General features: G+C 39.8%; 1 protein-coding gene across 2 annotated transcripts in view; it reads left to right on the top strand.

Moving 5' to 3' along the window:
• HECW1 (HECT, C2 and WW domain containing E3 ubiquitin protein ligase 1) overlaps positions 1-21,137 on the top strand; it is a 258,375-nt gene that overhangs the window by 196,860 nt on the left and 40,378 nt on the right. For both annotated transcript variants that reach the window (XM_066322766.1, XM_066322776.1), the window contains exons 11-17: positions 3,000-3,150; positions 7,779-7,909; positions 10,431-10,552; positions 13,305-13,490; positions 14,101-14,235; positions 19,135-19,240; positions 19,422-19,518. In XM_066322766.1, coding sequence (XP_066178863.1) covers positions 3,000-3,150; positions 7,779-7,909; positions 10,431-10,552; positions 13,305-13,490; positions 14,101-14,235; positions 19,135-19,240; positions 19,422-19,518 — 928 coding nt within the window. The remainder of the gene's footprint in view (positions 1-2,999; positions 3,151-7,778; positions 7,910-10,430; positions 10,553-13,304; positions 13,491-14,100; positions 14,236-19,134; positions 19,241-19,421; positions 19,519-21,137) is intronic.

The following is a 21,137-nucleotide window of genomic DNA, read 5'->3' as shown; positions in this document are numbered from 1 at the left end:
CAGTGTATTTTCTTTGCCCTGATGATCCTGCCAGAAAAAGTTGCATCTTCTCATATAAATCAGAGCAGCTTCAGAGGCTGCTGTGAAATATGACTTGGCTGGTGGGGAGGAATCAGTGGAGAACAGAACCAGTACTGTCACATCCCTAGCCCATGCTCTAGCATGCTTTTACTGTGAAGGTTAGATAGAGGTTAGTCTTTGTAGCAGTCACAATCTTATTTTACCTAGAAAACTTAACAAAGGACCCTGGGGAAATTTGGCTGCTTCCTAGATCACCTTTGCCCCTGAAGTAGCATGAAGGTGAAGGGACTTGAGCGCAGCTTGGAAGCAGAGTTCTGCCTGTCTGTTGTCTCACTGAGCAGGTATCCATCCATCTGTCCATAAATCTGGTATGGTATTCAGGCAGCTTCAGTGTCTTACAGGCTGTCTTATGGGAAGGTACCTGTATACAACTAAAGTTGTACCTGCCACCCTCTGACAGCCTTCCCAGGTGACCAAAAAAAGAGTTACTCAGCTGACTAGAAATGCTATTGCAAGGAGCATGGGACGCACAGTTTCTAATATTTTGGCATGCCAGTGTCAGCCCCTAGTTTCAGGTGGACATACCCTTAAAGCAGTGAATAAAGCAGCGCTCACTGACAGGTATAGTTCTTGTCTGTACATACTATGTACAGTTCGTATATGTCTGACACATCCAACAGAGACAGCCTTCTTGATGTCATAATCCACTCTGACCTATGTTTTCACTGTGATCTCCAAGTTCTGGACGAACTTCCTTACTTCTAAGTTTACAAATATCATGCTTAGAAGCTTAGAATCTTAGGACCTCTTAAGTTGTATTTAATTAGACAGTGCAAAATAGCCGATAGAGCTGGCAGTGCACAGGGATGGATTATAAAACCTTGTTTGGCTGTGTAACTAGATATATTTATTCCTACTAAGTATTCATCAGCAGGCTTTAGACCAATATGACCAATTGGTGTCTCCTGTATGCTGTCTGGAGTGTGGTTCTACAGCACTGCCTACAAGGTTCTAATTCTCTGTCAATCTGTATCATTCTTAACTTGTTAGGAGGTGCAACAATAGTGTGGAGTGAGGGCTAGGATTTGTCCTTTGCCAGAAAACAGCAAGGAAAATGAAGATATTCATGATGTTGAGCTGGATCATCTTATCTTTGATCTGGTCAAGGTTATTTCCTTGAGGATACTGCAGATAATGCATAGCTCCAGAAGGGCCATTTCCCACATGCAGGGGTACACCTGCCACCAGTGCCAGCATGCTCAGCAAGGCTCCGGCCTTTGACCCACCTTATGTGTCAGTCGATTTACCTCGATGTGCATATGTTGTATTTGTTGTGCTTTTTTCACTGTCTTATGTTTTAGACATGGTTTTCACAAAGCTGTGATCTTGTTCTTGAAACAGCTACGACATCCTTGGGAAACTTACCTGGAGGAGGAAGAGAGAATCCTCTCCTTAAATAATATAGTGATTTTCACAGTGAGAGATGCTGCATGTGTACCCATGGTGTGACTATAGGGTTTGTGTCTTAAAGCACTGTGGTACTCACAGGCAGCTTTGAAAGAAGCAATGCATGTGCTTATGGCTCTTCTTATCCTGGAGTCTTACAGAAGATTCCTCCAGGGACTCCCAGCATCCATCTTCTAAGGTCTTTGGGATTCAGCTGTCAGGGGCAGCTAGCCATGGACTTCCGACAGCCTACATTTGTCTGGGATCAAATATGGAAAGTGAATTTTCCAGGGCCAGCATTCAAATGGGAAGTGGTCATGAAGGATAGGTTTCCAGATACAGTAGGAAGAGGTGCAACTTCTGTCCTGCTCTCAGAGAATAGGAAATGAAATACATGAAGTATGAAATTCAGATAATCCTGAATTTGATCATAGAAAACCATAGGAGGAGTGAACTCATCAGGGAAGATGGTATCATAGTAAGAATATGAGAATATGAGGAAGTGTTTGCCCTCAAAGGTAATCACCATATGTGGATTTCTGTGTGAATGCGAGTGAGGTTTGCATCTAAACTCGTGTAGAAGGTATGTGCATGTATTTACATAGATATTTCATCCGCTGATGGCTCATGTGGGAATATGAAACTAGCAAGCCTAATTTATTCCACTTCCCCATGCATTCAAACCAGTTTGATACGTGGCTTTGCTAGCTAGCTCACTTCTGAATTTCTTCTGTTGCAAACACTATTTTTTTATCAACATTACCATTTTCCACAAGCCATCATATACCAAACAATTTTTAGTTTTCAATGATGGGACAGCATAAACAGTAGCAAGAAACAATAATGATGGAAGGCTCAATATTATTCTGCAAACTTTCAATCTAGTTTACATTCATAAGAGCAATACTCTGTTTAAAGAGATTTCTAAGGTATGTCCAACGAGTCTGTGATCAGTTTTCAGTGAAGCCTTTACACCTGCTGTATGGTGTCCTTTGAAGCCCCTTTGCAAAAGGGAGAGAAATAAAACATGCATGTTCTGAAACATAAAAAAAGAAAACGTGGGATTTGCTGTATTAGCTCAGGTGTAATCTTTTTGTAAGGGTCGGTTCTTTGTGGCTACTCCGACCTGCAGTGAGTCCAGCCAAGCAGTGTCACTAACTGAAAAATTATCTCATCCTTTCAAAAATGTAGCCCCTGCGTGTCACTAGTTTTTCATGGGCTGTGGTAGTGAACTCTATGGCCTACTTGTGTGCTGTATACCAAATGTTTCTGTATATGCATATACTGCATATATGTATATGTAGACAAGCAAATAATATATATACACACTTGAATGTGTACTTTGAATATATACACACGATATGTATTGCATGTAGGATATATATATACATATATATATATATATATAGTATCTCCTGTGTGTATATACCCTGTCTGTGTATGTGTGTGTGTCTGTATGTACCTCCCACACGCAGGTTTTCTGGAAGGCATCACACTGACAGCATCACCCCTCCCTTTTTTTCCAACCCTAGATTGGGAAGCTCGGATAGACAGCCACGGGAGGGTGTTCTACGTGGATCATGTCAACCGCACCACCACGTGGCAGCGGCCCACAGCCGCAGCAACGCCAGATGGGATCCACAGGTCTGGCTCCATCCAGCAAATGGAGCAGCTCAACCGCCGGTGAGCATTTGCACCTCAATTCCTTTGACGTCTGTGCTGTTCTTTTTTCCACACTGCTCCAGCAGCTCCCTGCCTTCTCTGATGCACTGCATTGACTCCCATTTTGTCCAAGTTCTTGTCCCTCCTGCAGCTCTCTTCCAGCCTGCTGGTGTGCCTGCTGTGGGTGTCTGCTGCTCAAATCCACCCACAAGACAAGTGTTTTTGGGTGAATGATGCTGCAAAACATTTCTAACAGCAAGAGGAGGCTTTTGGAAAACTTTTCTGAAATAACTAGTGGAAGGGAAGGGAGTATTCTTTCAAAACATGGGATCACTTTTGCTACTTACCTGTAGGAGTGATGTTGATGGGTTGGTGCCTAGTGCTGTGCTGCAAAGTGTTTTGGATCTGACTGCTGCTATAATTGCTGCCTTATCCATGTGGCACTTCTACCCAAGCTAATTAGTCCTGTTGAAAGGTCTGTCTCCTTTTCCAGGGCAGAGCCCTGCTCTAATTAAACTGTGCACATTTCTAGAGGTAGACAGGTCTGCTTAGTGTTGCATTGGGCCCTGTAAATCTGTCAGTTCATTCAGAGCTGCCTGAGATACCTCCTAATGTCATTTTTATTTTGGCATTGTTTGACTAGTCCACACATAGATTTGTTTATCATTTTCTTCACATGCTTGCTTTTTAGACTGAATTTAAGAGGAAAGAAAAACAATAAACAGTTGGTCAAAAATCTTCCATTTTTGCTTAAAAAGAGGGTTTGGGTTTTTTTTAATTCCCTGCTTACTATAATGATGCTGTTTCTAGAAAAGGATAAGCAACACTGAAATTATATTTTAATTATAGCATGTAAAATGCCACAGAAGTTTTTTGACCTTTTCTTCTGTGCTAAGAGAAGGATCTGCAGCTGAGAAAAAGATTCAGAGTTTAAAAGTGCTCTTTTCAGAGTACTTTGAGTAGTTTGGAAGCTTCTGTACCCTGAATGAGGCAGTCTGCACTAACTTAAACTGACACCATCAACACATTCTCGAGGAATTATCCATTTTTTACCAAAATTCATTATTTTGAGTGGTATTTCATAACATGTGTTATGTCTTGCAGAAATGAGAGAACATGCTCTCTTTGTTTTCATTATAGGTTTGCACATAAAGCCTCAAGCTGCCATGTTTATACAAAAAAACCAAAAAACAAAACAAAAAAAACCCCCAAAAACAAACAAACAAACAAACAAAAAACCCGCCAAAAAACAACACCAAACAAATAGGAAAAAATCCCTAAAGAAAGTGAATGCTTAATGTAGATTCTTTCAAGGGATTTCCATGACTTCTCTGCCATTTAGCATTGGTCTTCAAGAGGGATTTCTCTTCAAAGCTCAGACTATTTGGCTACCACCTAAAGAAGTTATCTGCCACAGAAACCAGAAAGCTGTTGTGGAGATACATCAGAATTTTTCTTTTTCTTTTTTGAGGTTGAGCTTGTGTAAGTGCAGAACCACCATGAAAGGAGTAAGTGCTTGTAAGAGTGATTTACCATTCTGTTAGTTAATGCGGGTTAATCATTAAACCAGCTAATACAGCAGAAACTGAAGGGTAAGCATTGTCTTTGTGACCTCTTTCCCTCATATTATTCAGTGTTTTCATGTAGGCTGTCTGCCTTGGCTGTTACTTGATTATCACTAGTTTGGTTGGGAATGAAGAGTTAATACGATTGATATTCATTGAATCTCTCCATTTTTAGTATTCATATATCCAGTTGCAAAGGGTGAAATTTGGAGAGTTTCCAGCAGTGGCAAATCTCTAAAGTTCCATTGGAGACTTTGCTGTTTATTAAACATGAAATGTCATGGCTTCTTGGGACTAAGGAAAAAAGCTGATGATTCTCTCCTCTCTGCCAAGGAGCCCTATTCGTTTGAGAAGCTGAATACAAAGATCTTTTATTGTTACTTGTGACCTTTTCCTAAGATTCTAATAAAAGGGATTAATACTGAATCTCCTGAGTATTTGCCCAGTGGCAAGTTATTTCTGTAGTTTCAACCTGGCTGTTATATTTTTTTAAGTTACTCTAGTCCTAAATCTACTTTCAGATATATGGAGTCTCCAGATTTCAGGAATGTCAGGAAAGCTACTTTTTGTTAGTTATTATCAACACTGTGGAGGATTGGACTTTAAGCCCTCATTTCAGAAATACTGTTTTGTTATGTTTCAAACTTAATGATTTGAAATGTTTTTCAGCAAACACACCTGAGAATCATTTTAGGTGAGGCAATGCCAAACATAGACCTTGCTGACAGAATTAGCAACAGCCTGAACTTTTGCTCTAACCTCAAGCAAAATTTGGACTCAACTCTGCAGTTTGAAAAAGCTTAGTGACTTTTCTTTTACACAAATTTACTTCCTTTTTTTTTTTTTTGGCTTCCTGGTTTAATTTGTGGAAGGGAATGGAAAGACCAAAATATTACGAGGAAGCTTGGTATTTCCAGCCCAGCCAAAACCATAAAGCTTTGGAAATTCAGCTTGAAAAGAACCTCCATAGCTATGATTAAACCTAGTCCTGCTTTCCTTCTGTGCTCCAAGGTTCCCTTTAGCTGAATGAGCCACTTGAGGATACAGGGAATGCAAAACTGTAATCCAGGTGTTGGGGAAACACCAAAGAGACACCCATACTTCTAATTTTAAAGTCTCTTGCTCATTTTCTGCAGCACTACCTGACTTGCTTACTTGTTGGCCAGGCAGATAACAGCCCTTGTTGTTCAAGCTTTGTTAAAAGGAAACTTTGCAGTATCCTTTGTGTATCCAGACTTGTCTTTGCACTAGTTTGAAAGATAGTGATCAACATAAGAAATTATAACCGTCATGGTTAGGACAGCCACAGCATGGTATTTCTAAAGCTCCATTTCTTTGACAAATCACTTTGAAGGGAGGCAGATTTCCAGAGGCATTCCCATAACTTTCGCACTTCCAATGTTTTCTCCAATTACTTTGGCGTTTTTTGGTATTCATATAACATGATTTTATAGTGTTGACATGCAAAAGAAGTGCATAGCCTTTTGTTGTCATAACAGCTGGTGTTGCTCTTTGAGGTTTGCCAGTGGGGATTTTCTACCATCTAATTAAATTAAAGGTACAGGGTTTTTCTATATGTGTACTTATATCCCTTGATTATATGAACTTGGGGGGTTTCGTGGTTGGTTTTTCCTTTCCTTTCTATTGCATGTGGGTGTTGTAAAATTCCTCCAATACTGGAACGGAAAGTTCACTCAGTTGCCTGCAGTCAAGTGAGTAAAGCCGTAAAATGTATGTCTGAAACAGAGAGTTTGAAACTGCAGTAAATTCATGCTGTTGCAAAACCTGCTGTTGGAATTTCCTTATGTTTTCTTAAGCTATCAAAATATACACTAAGTGTAGCTTAAAATGACTTGGAGTGCTGGAGGGGGACACATAGCATTGTAAAAGTCTAGTATAAATCTATTAAAACTTTAATTATTTTTTTTCTTAATTATCTTCAGACCTTTCACCTAAGGTTGAGTTGCAGTGAGCTACTGGAGATGACGTCTTTTGAGACATCAAAAATCCAAACCTTAACTCTTGTCTTTAGTGATCCTGTGTCACTTAGAGGAATTTACTCATGACTAACCTCTAATTTGGAATAAAGCGTGCATTAACAAATAAAGAGAGAGAAAGTAAGTAAAATCTGTAAGTCAGAGCTTGAGCTGAGGAAGGAAAAGAATGTAAGTCAGAAAAGTAAGACATACAGTGCAATGAATCAGATTAAAAGCAGACAGTAAAGCCATCCTGTTTCAAATACACATGGGAATGCCATGAATAAAGAGGGATTAAAAATATTGGGACGGAATAAAAGCTAATTAAAATAATTAGGAGAGTCTGTTTTCTAGCTTTTCTTTTCTTTTGCTTTCTAGTTCTTTCTTTCTTTCTCCTTATGCTTTCTTTTTCTTTTCCTTCTATCTCTATGTATAAAATGCATTTGTAATACACATAAGACATATTCATAATTTGCCAGTAGAACCAAAGAAAACATGTTCACTGATTCATCTGTCACTATGAGTAAACAAGTTAAGAAGAATTTGATTTCTGTAATGTGAATTCAAAACACTCCAGGCTATTTGTTCTTCTTCAGGTAGAGTATTTTGTATTGTGCTCCTTTACTTTATCAGGGTTCAGGATGTGCATCTAGTAATTTAATAAGAAAGACTGAAGGTTACTCAGCACATCACAGGGTTTTACAGGATCCTTACTTCATTGGTTGTGCTTCCATCAGGCTACGTGAGAGGAGGAACCATGATCCACCTCTAGTTTTAGGTTCCAGATGTCCAGATGTTTTAAAGGGAAGCCTCGAAGTAGCAACATATAGCCTAAATGCGTGTCTAAAGTTTGAGTATTTCTGACTTGGCAGCCTCTGTGGCTATTTGTTAGTCGCTGAAATATGCCAAGTTTGCAGAGTACTGGTTGGCCCAAGTGTGTGCAGCTGCATCAGCTGCAGGAGAAGAGTCAGCTATGCTCTTACTCTGTTGTACACTGAACATAAAATGTTGGAATCATTCAGAAACAGTGCTGATTGTTAAGGTAGAAAGCAACAGAAAGCACTTCTGTTAACTAAATGTTCTTGTTGCTTTCTATGAATGTGTCTAGGTACCAAAACATCCAACGAACCATCGCAACAGAGAGGACTGAAGATGATGCTGTGGTAAACAACAGGGTGGAGAGAGTTCCCACTGGAGGAGGAAGTGACTCTGAGGCGGAGCCTTCCCAACCAAGCCCAGGTATGGGACAACAAAGCTTCTGAGTGGCATGTTCAGTGCCATTTAGTCCTGGGGAAATCTGCATTTCCAGGGGAGACTGGAATTTTATTATACCAGGTTGCAAAACTTAATTAAAAAAAAAAAAAAAAAAAAAACCAAAAAACTGAAGATACAGGTTTTAGATGTGAAGCTACAAGTACAAAGCTAGATACAACAGTTTCAGTTTTTCTTTAACAACTACTAAGACAGACTAAGCATTTTTTACCTTAGTAAAGGGCCATTTGAAACTAAAATGAAAAAGGCATTTTGCTAAAATGGGGCTGTCTTATTTTTGTGGCTGTGTGATTTTTAGCTTGGGGAATTTGCAGCTCGTTTTCTTTAGGCCTGGCTTCTGCACTGCCCCATTTGCCCATGTGATGGTGCCTGCAGTGGCCCTGGCATCATGTATGAAATACTTGTGGTTTTTAAAGGTGTGGTTTTGTGATAGCTGTGGGCTGACCTAAATGTGGCCTCTTACCAAAGAAGGCACAGCTGACTTTTTACTCACCACCAATTTATGTGACAAGACCCCATACCAGCGTGGAGAACTGAACTTCCTGAAAAATAACCTGGCTTCTTGTCCTTGTCATTTATAGCCAGATTGCATCTTTCATCTGGCTTGTTAGATAAGAAGACAAGAATGAGTGTCACTACAAAGCAGCAGAGGAAAATGTGTACCCAAGTCAGGATGGAATGGCAGGGGTCTCTTCTACTCCTACCAAAAATGTTTTCACAAAACATTTGGGAAACCACAGTCTTAAGTGTTTGTTTCAAGTAGGAAGTATGAGCAATCAGTCTAGTGCCCATTATGCAACTTGGGGCAATGCAAAAATAATACCCTGCTTTGTTAGCACCAGCAAAATGACTGACCAGTTCTCTTCCTTTGGATCACTCTTACCTCCACCTAACTTAGTGTTCTGTGTTGTCTGCCATGAGTAAATCCAACTTCTTGCTATCCTTTTGCCATACCTCTATAAATGGCTTAGTAATGGGAAAGAACCAACAACGTATCTGCTTGAGTTGTCTTAGTTTTCCATGTTGAATAGGAAAAGTTACATAGAGAAATAATAAACTTCTTTTAACAAGTTTAGAAATATACTCATTTTTGTTTGTTTTGATCCATTTGGTGCTTTTAGCTTGAAAATCAATTTTGGCCAAGGATGTTTAACATTTGACGCTCAAAGTTCCCTTGCAATCTTTTGTATTGCAATTAAAGGGAGATTTCTACCTACAATGGATCTTATAAGGAGATCCCAGTTCTCTATGTTACAAGAAGTGGAAATGATGTACACATTGTATTATTAGTATTTATCAGTAATGTAGCCATGATTAATAATATGTAATATGTATAATCATTTAGTACCATAGACAATAAAATAGTAATTTAATAGGAGTTGCCACCAGTTTATTGTTTAACATGCACTCTTTTGTTTTAAACCCAGAGAGCTAATGAGTGTGATAAATGTTATCATAAGTTATTAGGAAATGGTTTTTGCTATAAATAATTGCTTTGCTTTTAGAAGAAAACATCAATATGGTATAAAATTCCAAGAATTAGAAGATCAGTGATGGTGTAAACACATTGGGGAAAGAAAAAGCTGCAGTATTATACATTTGTTATTTGTCTTTTAATTTAAATTAAATATGTCAGAAGGAATACAATTAAGGCACATTTATTCAGGTTCTAAGCCAGTATAAATCAATTTAACTCCAGCAACTGATCCAGTTTTAAATGGATGAAATAATATGATGTGTGCAGCAGGAAGAAAAAAAGAAGTTATAACTGATTAAAAAAAAAAAAAAGTGAAATTGTATTTATTCTGTTGATGACATCTGCATCCAATTTTCTTGGACTGCAAATAAAATATGGATTTATTTGAAAATGCCAGATCACCAAAGCCATAATTCAATGTTAGGAAGAATTTTTTCTGGTAGCTAAAGAACATCAGGAGTTCTACCTCTACAGAATTACATTCTCAATGCTCAGTTCTGCTCCAGTGCTTTATTAATTGATACAGATTAAAAATAATGCAGTTGTGTCTGGGTTTTTTTTCCTTACCATACAAGTCCCCAAAGCCTTGGACTTGTAAAAAATAATGCAGTTAAAGTAAAGGGTAATGCTGGACTGGGAGATCAGATATCTCTAAAATCAGCTGCAGGGAAACCAGAATGGACCTGGGTGACTGAACCAAACCATCAGCTGGTGAAAACCACTGTGGTCACATTATATTTAGGGACAGCAGCAGACTTGACACAGCCTTTCATAAGCTACAGTTCAGGAAACCATCCAGCTCCTGCACTCCTGTGGTGAGCACTGCATCACTAACCATAAGGAGATCTGTCAGTTTGCCAGCTGGCTTGTTTGGTAATGCCAAGGTAGGTGCATTGGGCAGGTGGTGGGGTTTTTATAGCATCACTTTTGCAGCTGTTTTTGAAAGATTAAATAATAGACTGTGCTTACCACTGCGTTAATAAGATTATGTGACTTGGTTTTTTTGTCCAGAGATTAGGAGGGAAGGTTCCCTTTCTCCTGTGAATTCTCAAAAAATCACGTTGTTGCTGCAGTCTCCAGCTGTGAAGTTCATCACCAATCCTGAGTTCTTCACTGTGCTGCATGCAAACTATGTGAGTAATTATGATTTGCTCTCTCACACTACTGACTTTTTAGTCCCAGTGCTGTGTCTCAGACCTTCAGGGAGAATGCACAGTGAATATGAATTGTGTGACTTGGGGCTCAGTTGTCCTTTCTGAGCACCAGATCAGGTTGGGGACACTACAGCCAGGAAGCTCATTCATGTTATCCTCCCAGAACAGGCAGGAACCCTTGGTTTCAGCTTGGTTGATTCTGTTGTCTGTTCCTGCAGGCAGTGAAGTTGTTGCCTGTTGATCCAACATCCTGAAAAATCTTACTCAGATACCACCAAGTCTCAGGGAAACAGAGGGAAAAAGTCAACTTTTGCAATTTGCGTTCCCAAAAAGGAGGCAGGCACAACTGAGTGAAAGAAACATTGACTTGTATCAGTGTAGCTATTTTGGAAAAGGCACAAATGAAAACAAATTTTCAAAATTCAAATAACTTTTTATTTTTTTCCGTTAGTGCAGTAAAACCACACATTTTCTTGCAAACCTAGAGGGTAGTGGAAAAAAAAGTAGCATCAGGAGGATGCAGATAGGGAAGTCCCACAACGAGATGCAGTCCTAGTTTGCCATATCTGGAATGTAGTTCAACAAGGCATTTAAACGTGATTTCTGACTATTTGAAAAGTTATTAATTTCTGGGTAGCAATGACCTTCCTTTTGAAAAGGAAAAGAAAGTAAAACACGTTGAGAGTTGCCTCAGCACAGCCTTTTAGGTTTTGGCTGTGGCACTTTGTGGATTGAAGCCAGCTGTCCATCTCCAAGCATCTGCCAGAGATTATAACTCATGAGATCCTGACAAGGATGGGATGTATTAACTCATGTTGACTAGGTTTTGGAGGGCAGATAATTTCTTCTATTGGCATAGTGATATGTGATGATTTATAGCTGGGAGCAGTGTAATTTTTGAGCAGCATAATTGTTGGAAAAATGAGTAACTGATTCCATAGTTGTGTAAAAAACAGTTTGCAAGAGACTAAATCCCAATTTTTTTAGTCACTGAAATTAAAAAAAAGCAAGAAGTGGCCTTCAGTTTTACCTTAAAAACTTGTCTCTAATATGAGAACCAGAATAATCTATTAAAACATCTGTCAAATGATCATACAGCTACCACTTGTACAGGAATAATGGCCCACATAACTTTTGCCTTAACATGACTGTAATATTTTAACCACAAGCCCCTCTTAAAATTTCAAGCTATTAATTATGCCACTGACATTGGGATTGGAAAATATTATCCAGCAGTTAGAATTAAAAGGTAAAGGCTCTCATTTTTCAGATATTTTATTTTATTTCCATGAAGAGATAAAACTACATTGCGCTCCTTGTTTCCCTAATGCAGCTTAGAGATATTCAAGGCAGCCATTGATCATGCATTAGATCAAAATACAACTTTTGTTGTGTAGTAGGCTGGGATCTTAAAAATCTGTGACCATGAAGATTTCCCAGGTTATAAGCAGGTCATATCTTCAGGGCGGAGATCATATCTCTGTGATTTCATAACATTTACCAACCCTTGCCATAATTAGGGACCCTGTGCTAGAGGGAGCGTTCTCAGTGATGTCGCCACAATAAATCCTTACATAATAAAGATTATACCTGTAGATGTTTTATTGCATTATAGTGGTTAAAATGCACTAAACACGCACAGAAATTGAAAATTCAAAGCTGCTGGGTCAGATTCTCTGGACACATTCCAGGTCTGCACTCTGGAGCTCACTTCACTGAAGACAGGAGTCCTCCAGTGATCCTTTATTACTGTAATGAGTTATTCAATCCTTCGGGCTGACCAGCAAACAAAGACAGTTTTCTCTCTAGTGAAAGGCTCAGGAGATTTTTGTGAAGTTTCCTACTTTGTCTTGAGGAGCTTTTTCCCTGAAGTGAAGGATTCAAAGAGTAGCCTGTCAGTGAGCGTGTGTGTTGTCGGTACAAGTAATATTTTGTGGTGCTCTATCACTGAACACACTATAACAATAAATACAGTTCACTGGGCCCCTATTCTGCAGTCAGATTAGTTCATTCCCTTGAGCTGCTTCAGGCCACATTCCCCTAAAGAGGTGTTTTTAATGCCCATTGTGAGATACAGCTCACAGCCTAAGGGGTGGCACTCATTAGACTCATGGAAGTGTCTCCATCTGGCAAGCTTTGTAGTCATTGCAGAAACAAATGCTCCATTCCAGGAAACAATTCACGTCTTCCAAAATTAGACAATTAAAAAGTATCTGTTCCTGTTCTGTGACTGTATAGTAGTCCCATAAAAAAGGTAGGAAGCTCATATGGAGACATCTTCACTGGGGTCCTCTTAATTTCATGAGTCCTATCACGTGCATCTTGATTTCAATTATAGCAAAACCAGATGTTCACAACTGTCTTTGCATCTCTCTGGCACTGCCCAGGCACACAGGCAGTGTTTCTGTCAACCAATAAAAGCAATGAAAGGGAGAACTATATGCACCTTGAGTGTATGATGTTTTAGCTGACCATTTTTGAAGTGTATTAAAAAGGCAGTTCTTGCACAAGCTAGATATGCATAATATGTGTGATGTTTCACTTTCCAGATTGTATTTCTCAATTGTGCAAGTGCATGTGAAGTAGTCATTCAAATCAAAACATAGAGATGGAAGTGTTTCTTGATTCTAACAGGATTTGTTTCAGTTCTTTGGGCATATGGCCCATTAAATAACCAAGTATGTTTTGACATCAGAACTGAGTTTCTTCCCTTCTTTTATCCATCTCATAGAGTGCCTATCGAGTCTTTACCAACAGTACCTGCTTGAAGCATATGATTCTAAAGATTCGTAGAGATGCTCGTAATTTTGAGCGGTATCAGCACAACAGAGACCTAGTAAATTTTATCAACATGTTTGCTGATACCCGACTGGAGCTTCCTCGTGGCTGGGAGATAAAAACTGACCAGCAGGGCAAGGTAAGAGTGCAAACAAAACTAATCACTTGTTTAACACAACATGTCAGGCTATATGATTATTAAAAGTTCCTTCCTTCTTGACTCAAAATCAGTGAAGGTTTGGTTTAAACAACACAAGCAGCAAGGATAGTTATTTTAGAAGTAGAAAAAAAGCTTCAAAGTTTCAAAGCATTTCTAGCTTTCTGTAGAATATTGTACCAAAGCCAGGGCAGCATTGGACTGACAATAAAGTTTGGGCTGGAGTAGATCTGTTGTGACTGCAAAATTTGACTCAGTGTCTCTACCTCGAATGAAGCTTTGCTGACTGACCTCTGGAACTACCAAATAGGTTAAAGCAGCATTTCCCAATAATATTATTCTCTCCTTGTAAACAGTGACTTATTTACACCATGGCCATTGCACATGATTTTGGCCTACACAGCTTCAGGTACTTTCTAACAGCTATTCCAGCTTTGAGTAGGCCAGTCCTGTTGTTTGCCAGTGCTTTCCATGCTTCCCCAAGGTATTTCCGACATGCAGTTGCCAGTGGTTTTCCTGCTGTGCTCCTGCAATACCATCACAGGGTTGGCAGTCTTCTTATTAAGGAAACTATTGTTCCTTTGTGTTTCAGTCTTTCTTTGTTGACCACAATAGCCGTGCTACCACCTTCATAGATCCCAGGATCCCGCTGCAGAATGGGCGTCTCCCAAATCACCTGACTCACCGGCAACATCTGCAGCGACTTCGTAGCTACAGCGCTGGAGAGGTAATTGTGCTCATATCAACTCAGGAACTTTTGACAGTGGTCTTCTCTAGAATTATAAAGAACTTTTTATCTTTTAAAGACATTGAAATGGACTGTGTTGTGAATGTCTGTTTTCCAAAGACAGTAAGGGATCTTTTTGTCTTTCTGAAGGGCTTCTTTCAGAACTTGTTGGTTTCTATTTTGATGGTTTACAGAATAAAATAATAAGCAAGTAAAGCATAACTGAAGTGAAGTGATGACAGAATAGAATTTAAAAGAAGAATCCATATTTGACATCCTGGCCATGCTTTACTCAAGTTATTAATTTTATTTTTTTTTTTATAGCCTGATACCTCAATTGTTTCTTCATTCCCCACTGTGACCCTGTGCTCTGAAAAGATAGACTCCCTAGAAGTCGTGCAGTAATGTATGCTGAGGTTTACTTTCCCAGCTTTCAGTCACATTAAATATCTTTCCTATATATCATGGGGATGATTTTTATCACTGGGGGCCATAGACAGGATTGAAATACCGTGTTTTTATTGTAAGTAGGAAAAGGTACCAGCAATCAGATTCTTCATATAGCAAATCCATACAGTTAAGCATTTGTAGAGATTGTTGCTGAATAGAATTAGAGATGAACTATGGTGAAAGGATCTTTCTCTTCCACAAAAATATCCAGAGAAATGCTTGTGAAATTAGCATTAAAATTTACTACAGCAGTCTGAATACCTCTCACTGCCAGGTGGGTTGGGGATCAGGAGCTGAACAAGTCAGTTCTTCAGGACCAAAGGCTAACCAGGCATGAGTAGCTGGGTCATGTTTTCACAGTCTTGGGTGAATACAGCACCATATTTTCTCAAGACACAAGTGTATCAATTGATCTGTTTCAATCCTATCTTCCCACCAGCTTAGCAACTTCTCTCTGCCAGCAGCCTTCAGTTTAGTGTTGCTGCTGTGATTGAATTACTGGCATGAGTGCGATAACCACCTGCACCATGGTTCATGCTTGGGCCCATGCTTGCCTGAGGTTTGCTTGCAAATTCACCGTGTCGGGGACAGAACCACCACTGAGAAACTCAGATGACCTAGCCAAAAAAATACACTTGGTTTTGCAAGCACTGGCAAGGCTGGCAAGGAGCAATATGCAACAAACCCAAAAAACCTCAGTACAGGGTAGGGAGTCAAAAATATTGAATACTTTTGAGTAATGATTATCTGGGGAAATCAAAAACTGTTCTTTGAGGCCCCTGTTCTGGCATGATCAGCCAATGAAATATCACCTCCCAGTCTTGGTGGCCCAGGTCCCACAGTGCTTCTACACCTTGTGTGTAGACAAACTTCTTTGTCATAGTCAAGTAACTTCCCATTTGGAAGTAAGTGTCAGCTGCTTCACTGGAAGGACTTCCACTGACTTCCAAGGCCTTTGGATTAGTGCCTAAAAGTCCCTCATTTACAGGGAAAATATTCAACCCTTTGCAGCTCAGTCCATTTATTAAGAGCCTCATGTTCTATGCCATTTCTTCAAGTGCATTTGGATGTTCTTTGGCCTATAAATCATGTCTGTAGACTCACACGTGGGGCTTTGTCCTGACCATGTGTCAGCTGTCTGCAGTCTTGCTGGTTTCCTTGCTGAGCAGATGGTGTGGCCTCTGGAAGCTGTCACCAGGGTCGTATGAAGGACTGCAAAGGACAACTCACCAGTCTTCAGTGTTATGTACATGTGTCAAACAAGCCTGAAACATCAGAATAGTGAAGTTGTGATTGCCAGAGAGGGCACAGAAAAGAGCCAGGGTAATGAAATAAAGGACCTCTGCAAAAACTTCCATTGTTCTGTGTATATTACTGATATTAAATGGTGTTATCTATTAATTTGAAGAAAATGCTACAAATTCTTTATTAAACACTTATTTAAGGGTTATCAGTCTTTTACAGGAGAAAGGGGGTTGTTGCTACTCTTAGTTACCTGATTTTTGGAAGAAAAGTTCAGGTAGCTGTAGTGGCTCTCAGCAACTAAAGTATAGGTCACTAAGTGATTCATTTCCTTCTGCCACTTCTATAAACAGCAGTTTGTAAGCACTTTCTATTCCCTCTAAAGGGCTTCCCATCTGCAGTGAAAATCAACATATGTAATTACAGGGTAGAGATTTTAAAGACAGCAAGAGGAAGGAAGCAGGCATCTACAATGGAGACAGAAGAGGTGCTGGTTAGCATGAAGAGCAGAGAAGGTGCTAGAATATGGCAGTATATAAACCTCCTTACCAACCCAGAGCACAACAAGCAAGTAGCAGGATTCAAATGGGCCTCTGAAGTCCAGCAGTGATATAAAACCCAGGAATAGGTATCACATATTGAAAGGCTCCTCTGGTAGTTTGGACTCTCCACTCTGTTTGCAACATCTGAGTATCAATTTCAAAGCTGTTTAAACCTGATGTAAATCTGTCAGTTACTCTGCACTACATGAACCAGGTCACTAAATCATTGGAAGGATCACTCTTTAATTTTTTTTAGAGAATAATGTGCTAATCAAAATTAAATTATTCAATTAAAAAGTCAGAGTAGACAAGGTGATTGTGACTGAACACTAAATTGGAGCAATCAATTGAACTCTATTAGCAAAGAGTGAAAAGAGAATTGTTAGCAAAATGGAAGTTAATTAGAAGGCTGGGAATTTTCCTGTTGTGTTGCCAGAGAAAAATTGTGTGGAGGTGTAAATGCACAAACACCAAAAACAGCATGAGCAATGCATAGGCATGGTGATGAAGGGAAGTACACCACTGGTTTATTGAGGTGTGTACACAACTGGATTGTTATAATCTAGATTACTTTAGCTCTTAAAACAGAACTGAGAAGGTGGGAAGAAGGGAGCAAAAAGGGCATCCTCACCTGAACTCCTGGGGCTTCATGGAAGCAAAAAAGCTGAGCCCAGTGATGCCTTAGCACCCTCCCACACATCCTAACTAGTACAGTTGGTCATGGGCCAGTGTGTAATCCTGGCTGTGCTGCCCACAGACAGCCCAAGAAACAGCTGCTCCCACATGGGCCTTGTGCACACTGTGGCAGTGGATCATACGGCACCTCTTGCACCTAAGGTTCCTTCCTGTGCCATAGCATGGAGTGAATGCCATAAAGGCCACAGAGTGCTTGCTGGGGTGGATGCCTGGGTGACAGGGGAAAAGCTGCCTGAGCCTGAGCTAAACTTTCATTGTGAGTTCACCTGTGGGGGTGTGCAGAGGAGACGAAGGGAGAAGGCAGGTGCAAGTGAAATGCTAACTGAATGATGAAGCAAAACATTCGCCACGCACTTGCCCAGCAGTTTTATGTTTTAAGTTACAGTGTGTTTGATTAGAATAGTTAAGATTTTTTATTGTTTAACTTGTGTGTTGACACGTATCAAGTCATTGACTGGCATCTTGTTACATGTAAACATTTTAAGGTTTATGGGTTCCAAGAGGCAGCTTGCCAGGCACATTTAGCTTCCCAGTTTTTGTGTATATCCCACTGGAGGACCTGGTGTTTGGCTGCACCATGGAAAATGAGTTGGCACTGTTTGCTTGGATGTAGAGCTAAGCATTTCAAATATTGAAGTAGGGGAAATTTCGTCCTGAAGTGGTTGCCAAATGCTATGATTTGTGCAGTGAGAAAGGAGCAGCTATTAGCCCAGTAGAGTGGCAACTGGAATTCCTAATGCATCTTGTCCTGATACAGCCTCACACTGTAGTCACAGGACAAGGGGGAGTGTCTTTAAACTGAAAGTGGGTAAGCTGAGATCAGATATTAGGAAAAAATTTTTTACTATGAGGGTGGTAAAGCACTGGAACAGATTGCCCCGAGAAGCTGTGGCTGTTCCATGCCTGGAAGTGTTTTAAGACCAGGATGGAGGGGGCCATAGCAACCTGGTCTAGTGGAAGGTGTCCAAGCCCGTAGCAGGGGTGTTGCAATTAGATGATCTTTAAGGTCCCTTCCAACCCAAACCATTCTGTGATTCCCCTCTTGGCCTCACTGTGGCCATATTCTGGAGGAAAACATGAGAGATAGGTGAGTTCCCCTCAACTTTCACAAGTCCATTGAAAGTTACCCAGCAAGTAATGCCTTAGTGCAAACACTGCCAGATGTCATTGTTTGGCTTTTAATATCCTCATACTGAAGTGCTTCTGACCTTTTAAGGTGCCTTCCTGACAAGATTCCCTTTGCTAGGCAGTGTATTTAGAACAGTGGCTTTCTTTAAGTGCCTCAGTTAAGGGGCAGTGAAAAATTTCCTTCTTACTACTCACTTTATCAGCTCTTTGGATTATGTTCTTCATGTTCTTCTTTTCAGTGTGTACAATTCAATTTCTGGTTATACAAGTTAGGCAGCCTTCTGGGATGATACAGCCTTTTTCTGTGGTGTGATCTGCATAGATATACCTTTCTCATGTTATTTCCACTATTAAATTTCCTTTCAACAACTCTGAGTGAACATTGCAATGTTGTGGGGTTTTTCTCTTTTCAAAAACATTGCTGTAAAAACCTTGAAGTAATGCAGTTATGCTGAAACAAGACATGTTTGATACTACAGAGTTTGATACTACAGAGTATGTAGTGTGATACTACAGATTTTATTTTTATTGAACCAGAGAAGTCCATCACTGCAATGCCTGTATTGACATGCATTTACTTTTGGTTTCTGGTGCCTTCAGCACTGAGGAGGTATGATAGCTAGGGATAATAGTGTACCTTCATTTGGAAGCACAGAATTACTTGCCTTTTTTAAGTTGACTGGAGTATAAAGCTATAATTTTCATGCATGCTTCCTGTCCTTCAGTCAGCATCAAGGACCATTCTGAAGGTTACAGAAGTAAAGATGACAATACTTTAACTGACTGATGAGTTACTGGTGGTCAGTTTTGGTGATTCTTTTCCTTTTCTCTGATGTGGTAGGCCTCTGAAGTCTCTCGAAACAGAGGCGTTACTCTGTTGGCCAGACCAGGCAATAGTCTCGTAACAGCTATTCGAAATCAGCACCATCACGAGGCATTACCTCTGGGTAAGCCAAGTTTTTTTTCTTCTCAAAGCAATGCTCGCAAAGGTGGGGTTTAGTACTTCTCATTAGCTGTGTGCACTGCCTCTTGTTGCCCTGTGCCTCACTGGCAGTGCAGTCAGTGTGCCCCTGCAGAGTCATGGTGACATGGCAAATAAAGCCTCTGGTTTGCCTTTACCTTTTCCAGCTTACAATGACAAGATTGTTGCATTTCTACGCCAACCCAACATTTTTGAGATGCTGCAGGAGCGTCAGCCCAGCTTGGCCAGAAACCATGCACTCAGGTACCACTTCTTTCCAGACTGCTGTAACCTTACTTCCAGGAAGTGCTTTCTGTAGTGGGGAAAACCAAATTCTAGTAACTGTACTACAAGTACAACTGTACTACAACTGTACTTTTGTACTACAAAAGATGAACTTGGAACTCCTGTGGAACTGTCACCATTAAAGAGTAGATGGGAACCACCAGGATCCATGTGGTTACTATAGTTACTTTCCACAGACATCCAAGAAGTAAGAAGAACCAAAATAACTATAGGCAAGTAGTAACATGTCTAATTTCTAAGCATTACTGAATAGCAGAAACTCCATCTTCACCTGCAATTATCACTTTGCTTTTCAGAAGGTAGAGTTAAAAGAGTGTTTGGATGGAAGTCAGCAGCAAAATCCCAATAATTCCAGCAGAATCATAACCAGATTTTGGTTGGATTTACACCCCTGTCATGGATATAGTCATCCTAGATTTTATAACGAAATAGGAGCATTATTATGAATTGGATTGTAGTCTTGTCTTTAATCTTTCTCACTTGACCTAAAGGTAGTAGTTTCCAAAGTAGTTAAATTGTGTCTTTCTTTTTCTTAAGCCCATTCCTTTCCCATTAGATTTTTTAAAAACAGAAAAAACCAGAACCAACCAGTATAACGTAAAATCTTTTGAATTCCAAAGTTTGAATTAACTGGTTTTGGCCAAGAACTTAAGCTGGTGTTAATCAATGTCAATGATGCCCATATGCACCTGCTGAGAGTTTGACCAAGAATTTAGGTTGTACTGTGCAGTCAGAGATGTGGCTGTAGGACTGCTGAAGGAGGAGAGGACTTCCAAATTCCTGCAGTGTCCTTTCTGCTGGTAGCCTTACCAACTCCTCGTTTACCTCTGAGGGCCAGACAAAGAGTTCTTTGGGTGTAAGTATTAGACTTCCTTTTGGAGGAATTGATACATGCGAATAAAATGAGAAATAGAATGAAAAATACTCTCAGTATTCAGGGTGTACTTTTCTGTAACTGAGAATTTTTTATCTTCACCATCAAATTATTCCAGACTTTTTTTTTTTTTTTTTTTTTTTCTCAGCTGTAAGTTGAATTCTCATTTCCCAGAGAACAGATAATGCTTTTATCTCCTTTTGAGCAGAGAACAAAATTGACCGGTGATAGGGACTAGACAGCTTAACCAGTGCATAATGAGATTTGTAACAGGATACTGAGCCTTTTGCCTCCAGCTCATTGCTGATTATACCTTTGGCCAGGAGTGATCCAAGCTACTGTCTAATGCTCGTGCAGGAGGTATTAAGCAAACTCCTAGGATGCAAACATCCATCTTTTATGGACCTTGATTGCAAGGTTCTAAAGCACATCCTTGACTTGAAGTATAATATTTTGACTTAATACTAGAATAAAAAATATTTGGATACTGCAATGCTTTGGAAAAACACTTATAGGCTGGGATGTGTATCTTCCATGGTCCTAATCTGCTGACAGGATCCTATCCTATGTTTCCCAATCCTTATTAACAAAAGGTATGATTTTACACATGGAACACGTACTGCACTGTATAACCTCTGTGTGATTAATTCATATCAAGTATATGTTAGAGTGCTATTTGCCAGATGGAACTGACAGAGGGAAA

The sequence above is a fragment of the Sylvia atricapilla genome, chromosome 1 (assembly GCF_009819655.1).
Source record: "Sylvia atricapilla isolate bSylAtr1 chromosome 1, bSylAtr1.pri, whole genome shotgun sequence".
Lineage (NCBI taxonomy): Eukaryota > Metazoa > Chordata > Aves > Passeriformes > Sylviidae > Sylvia > Sylvia atricapilla.
The sequence above is the reverse complement of the archived record's forward strand: the minus strand, read 5'-3'. Positions and strand labels throughout refer to the sequence as shown.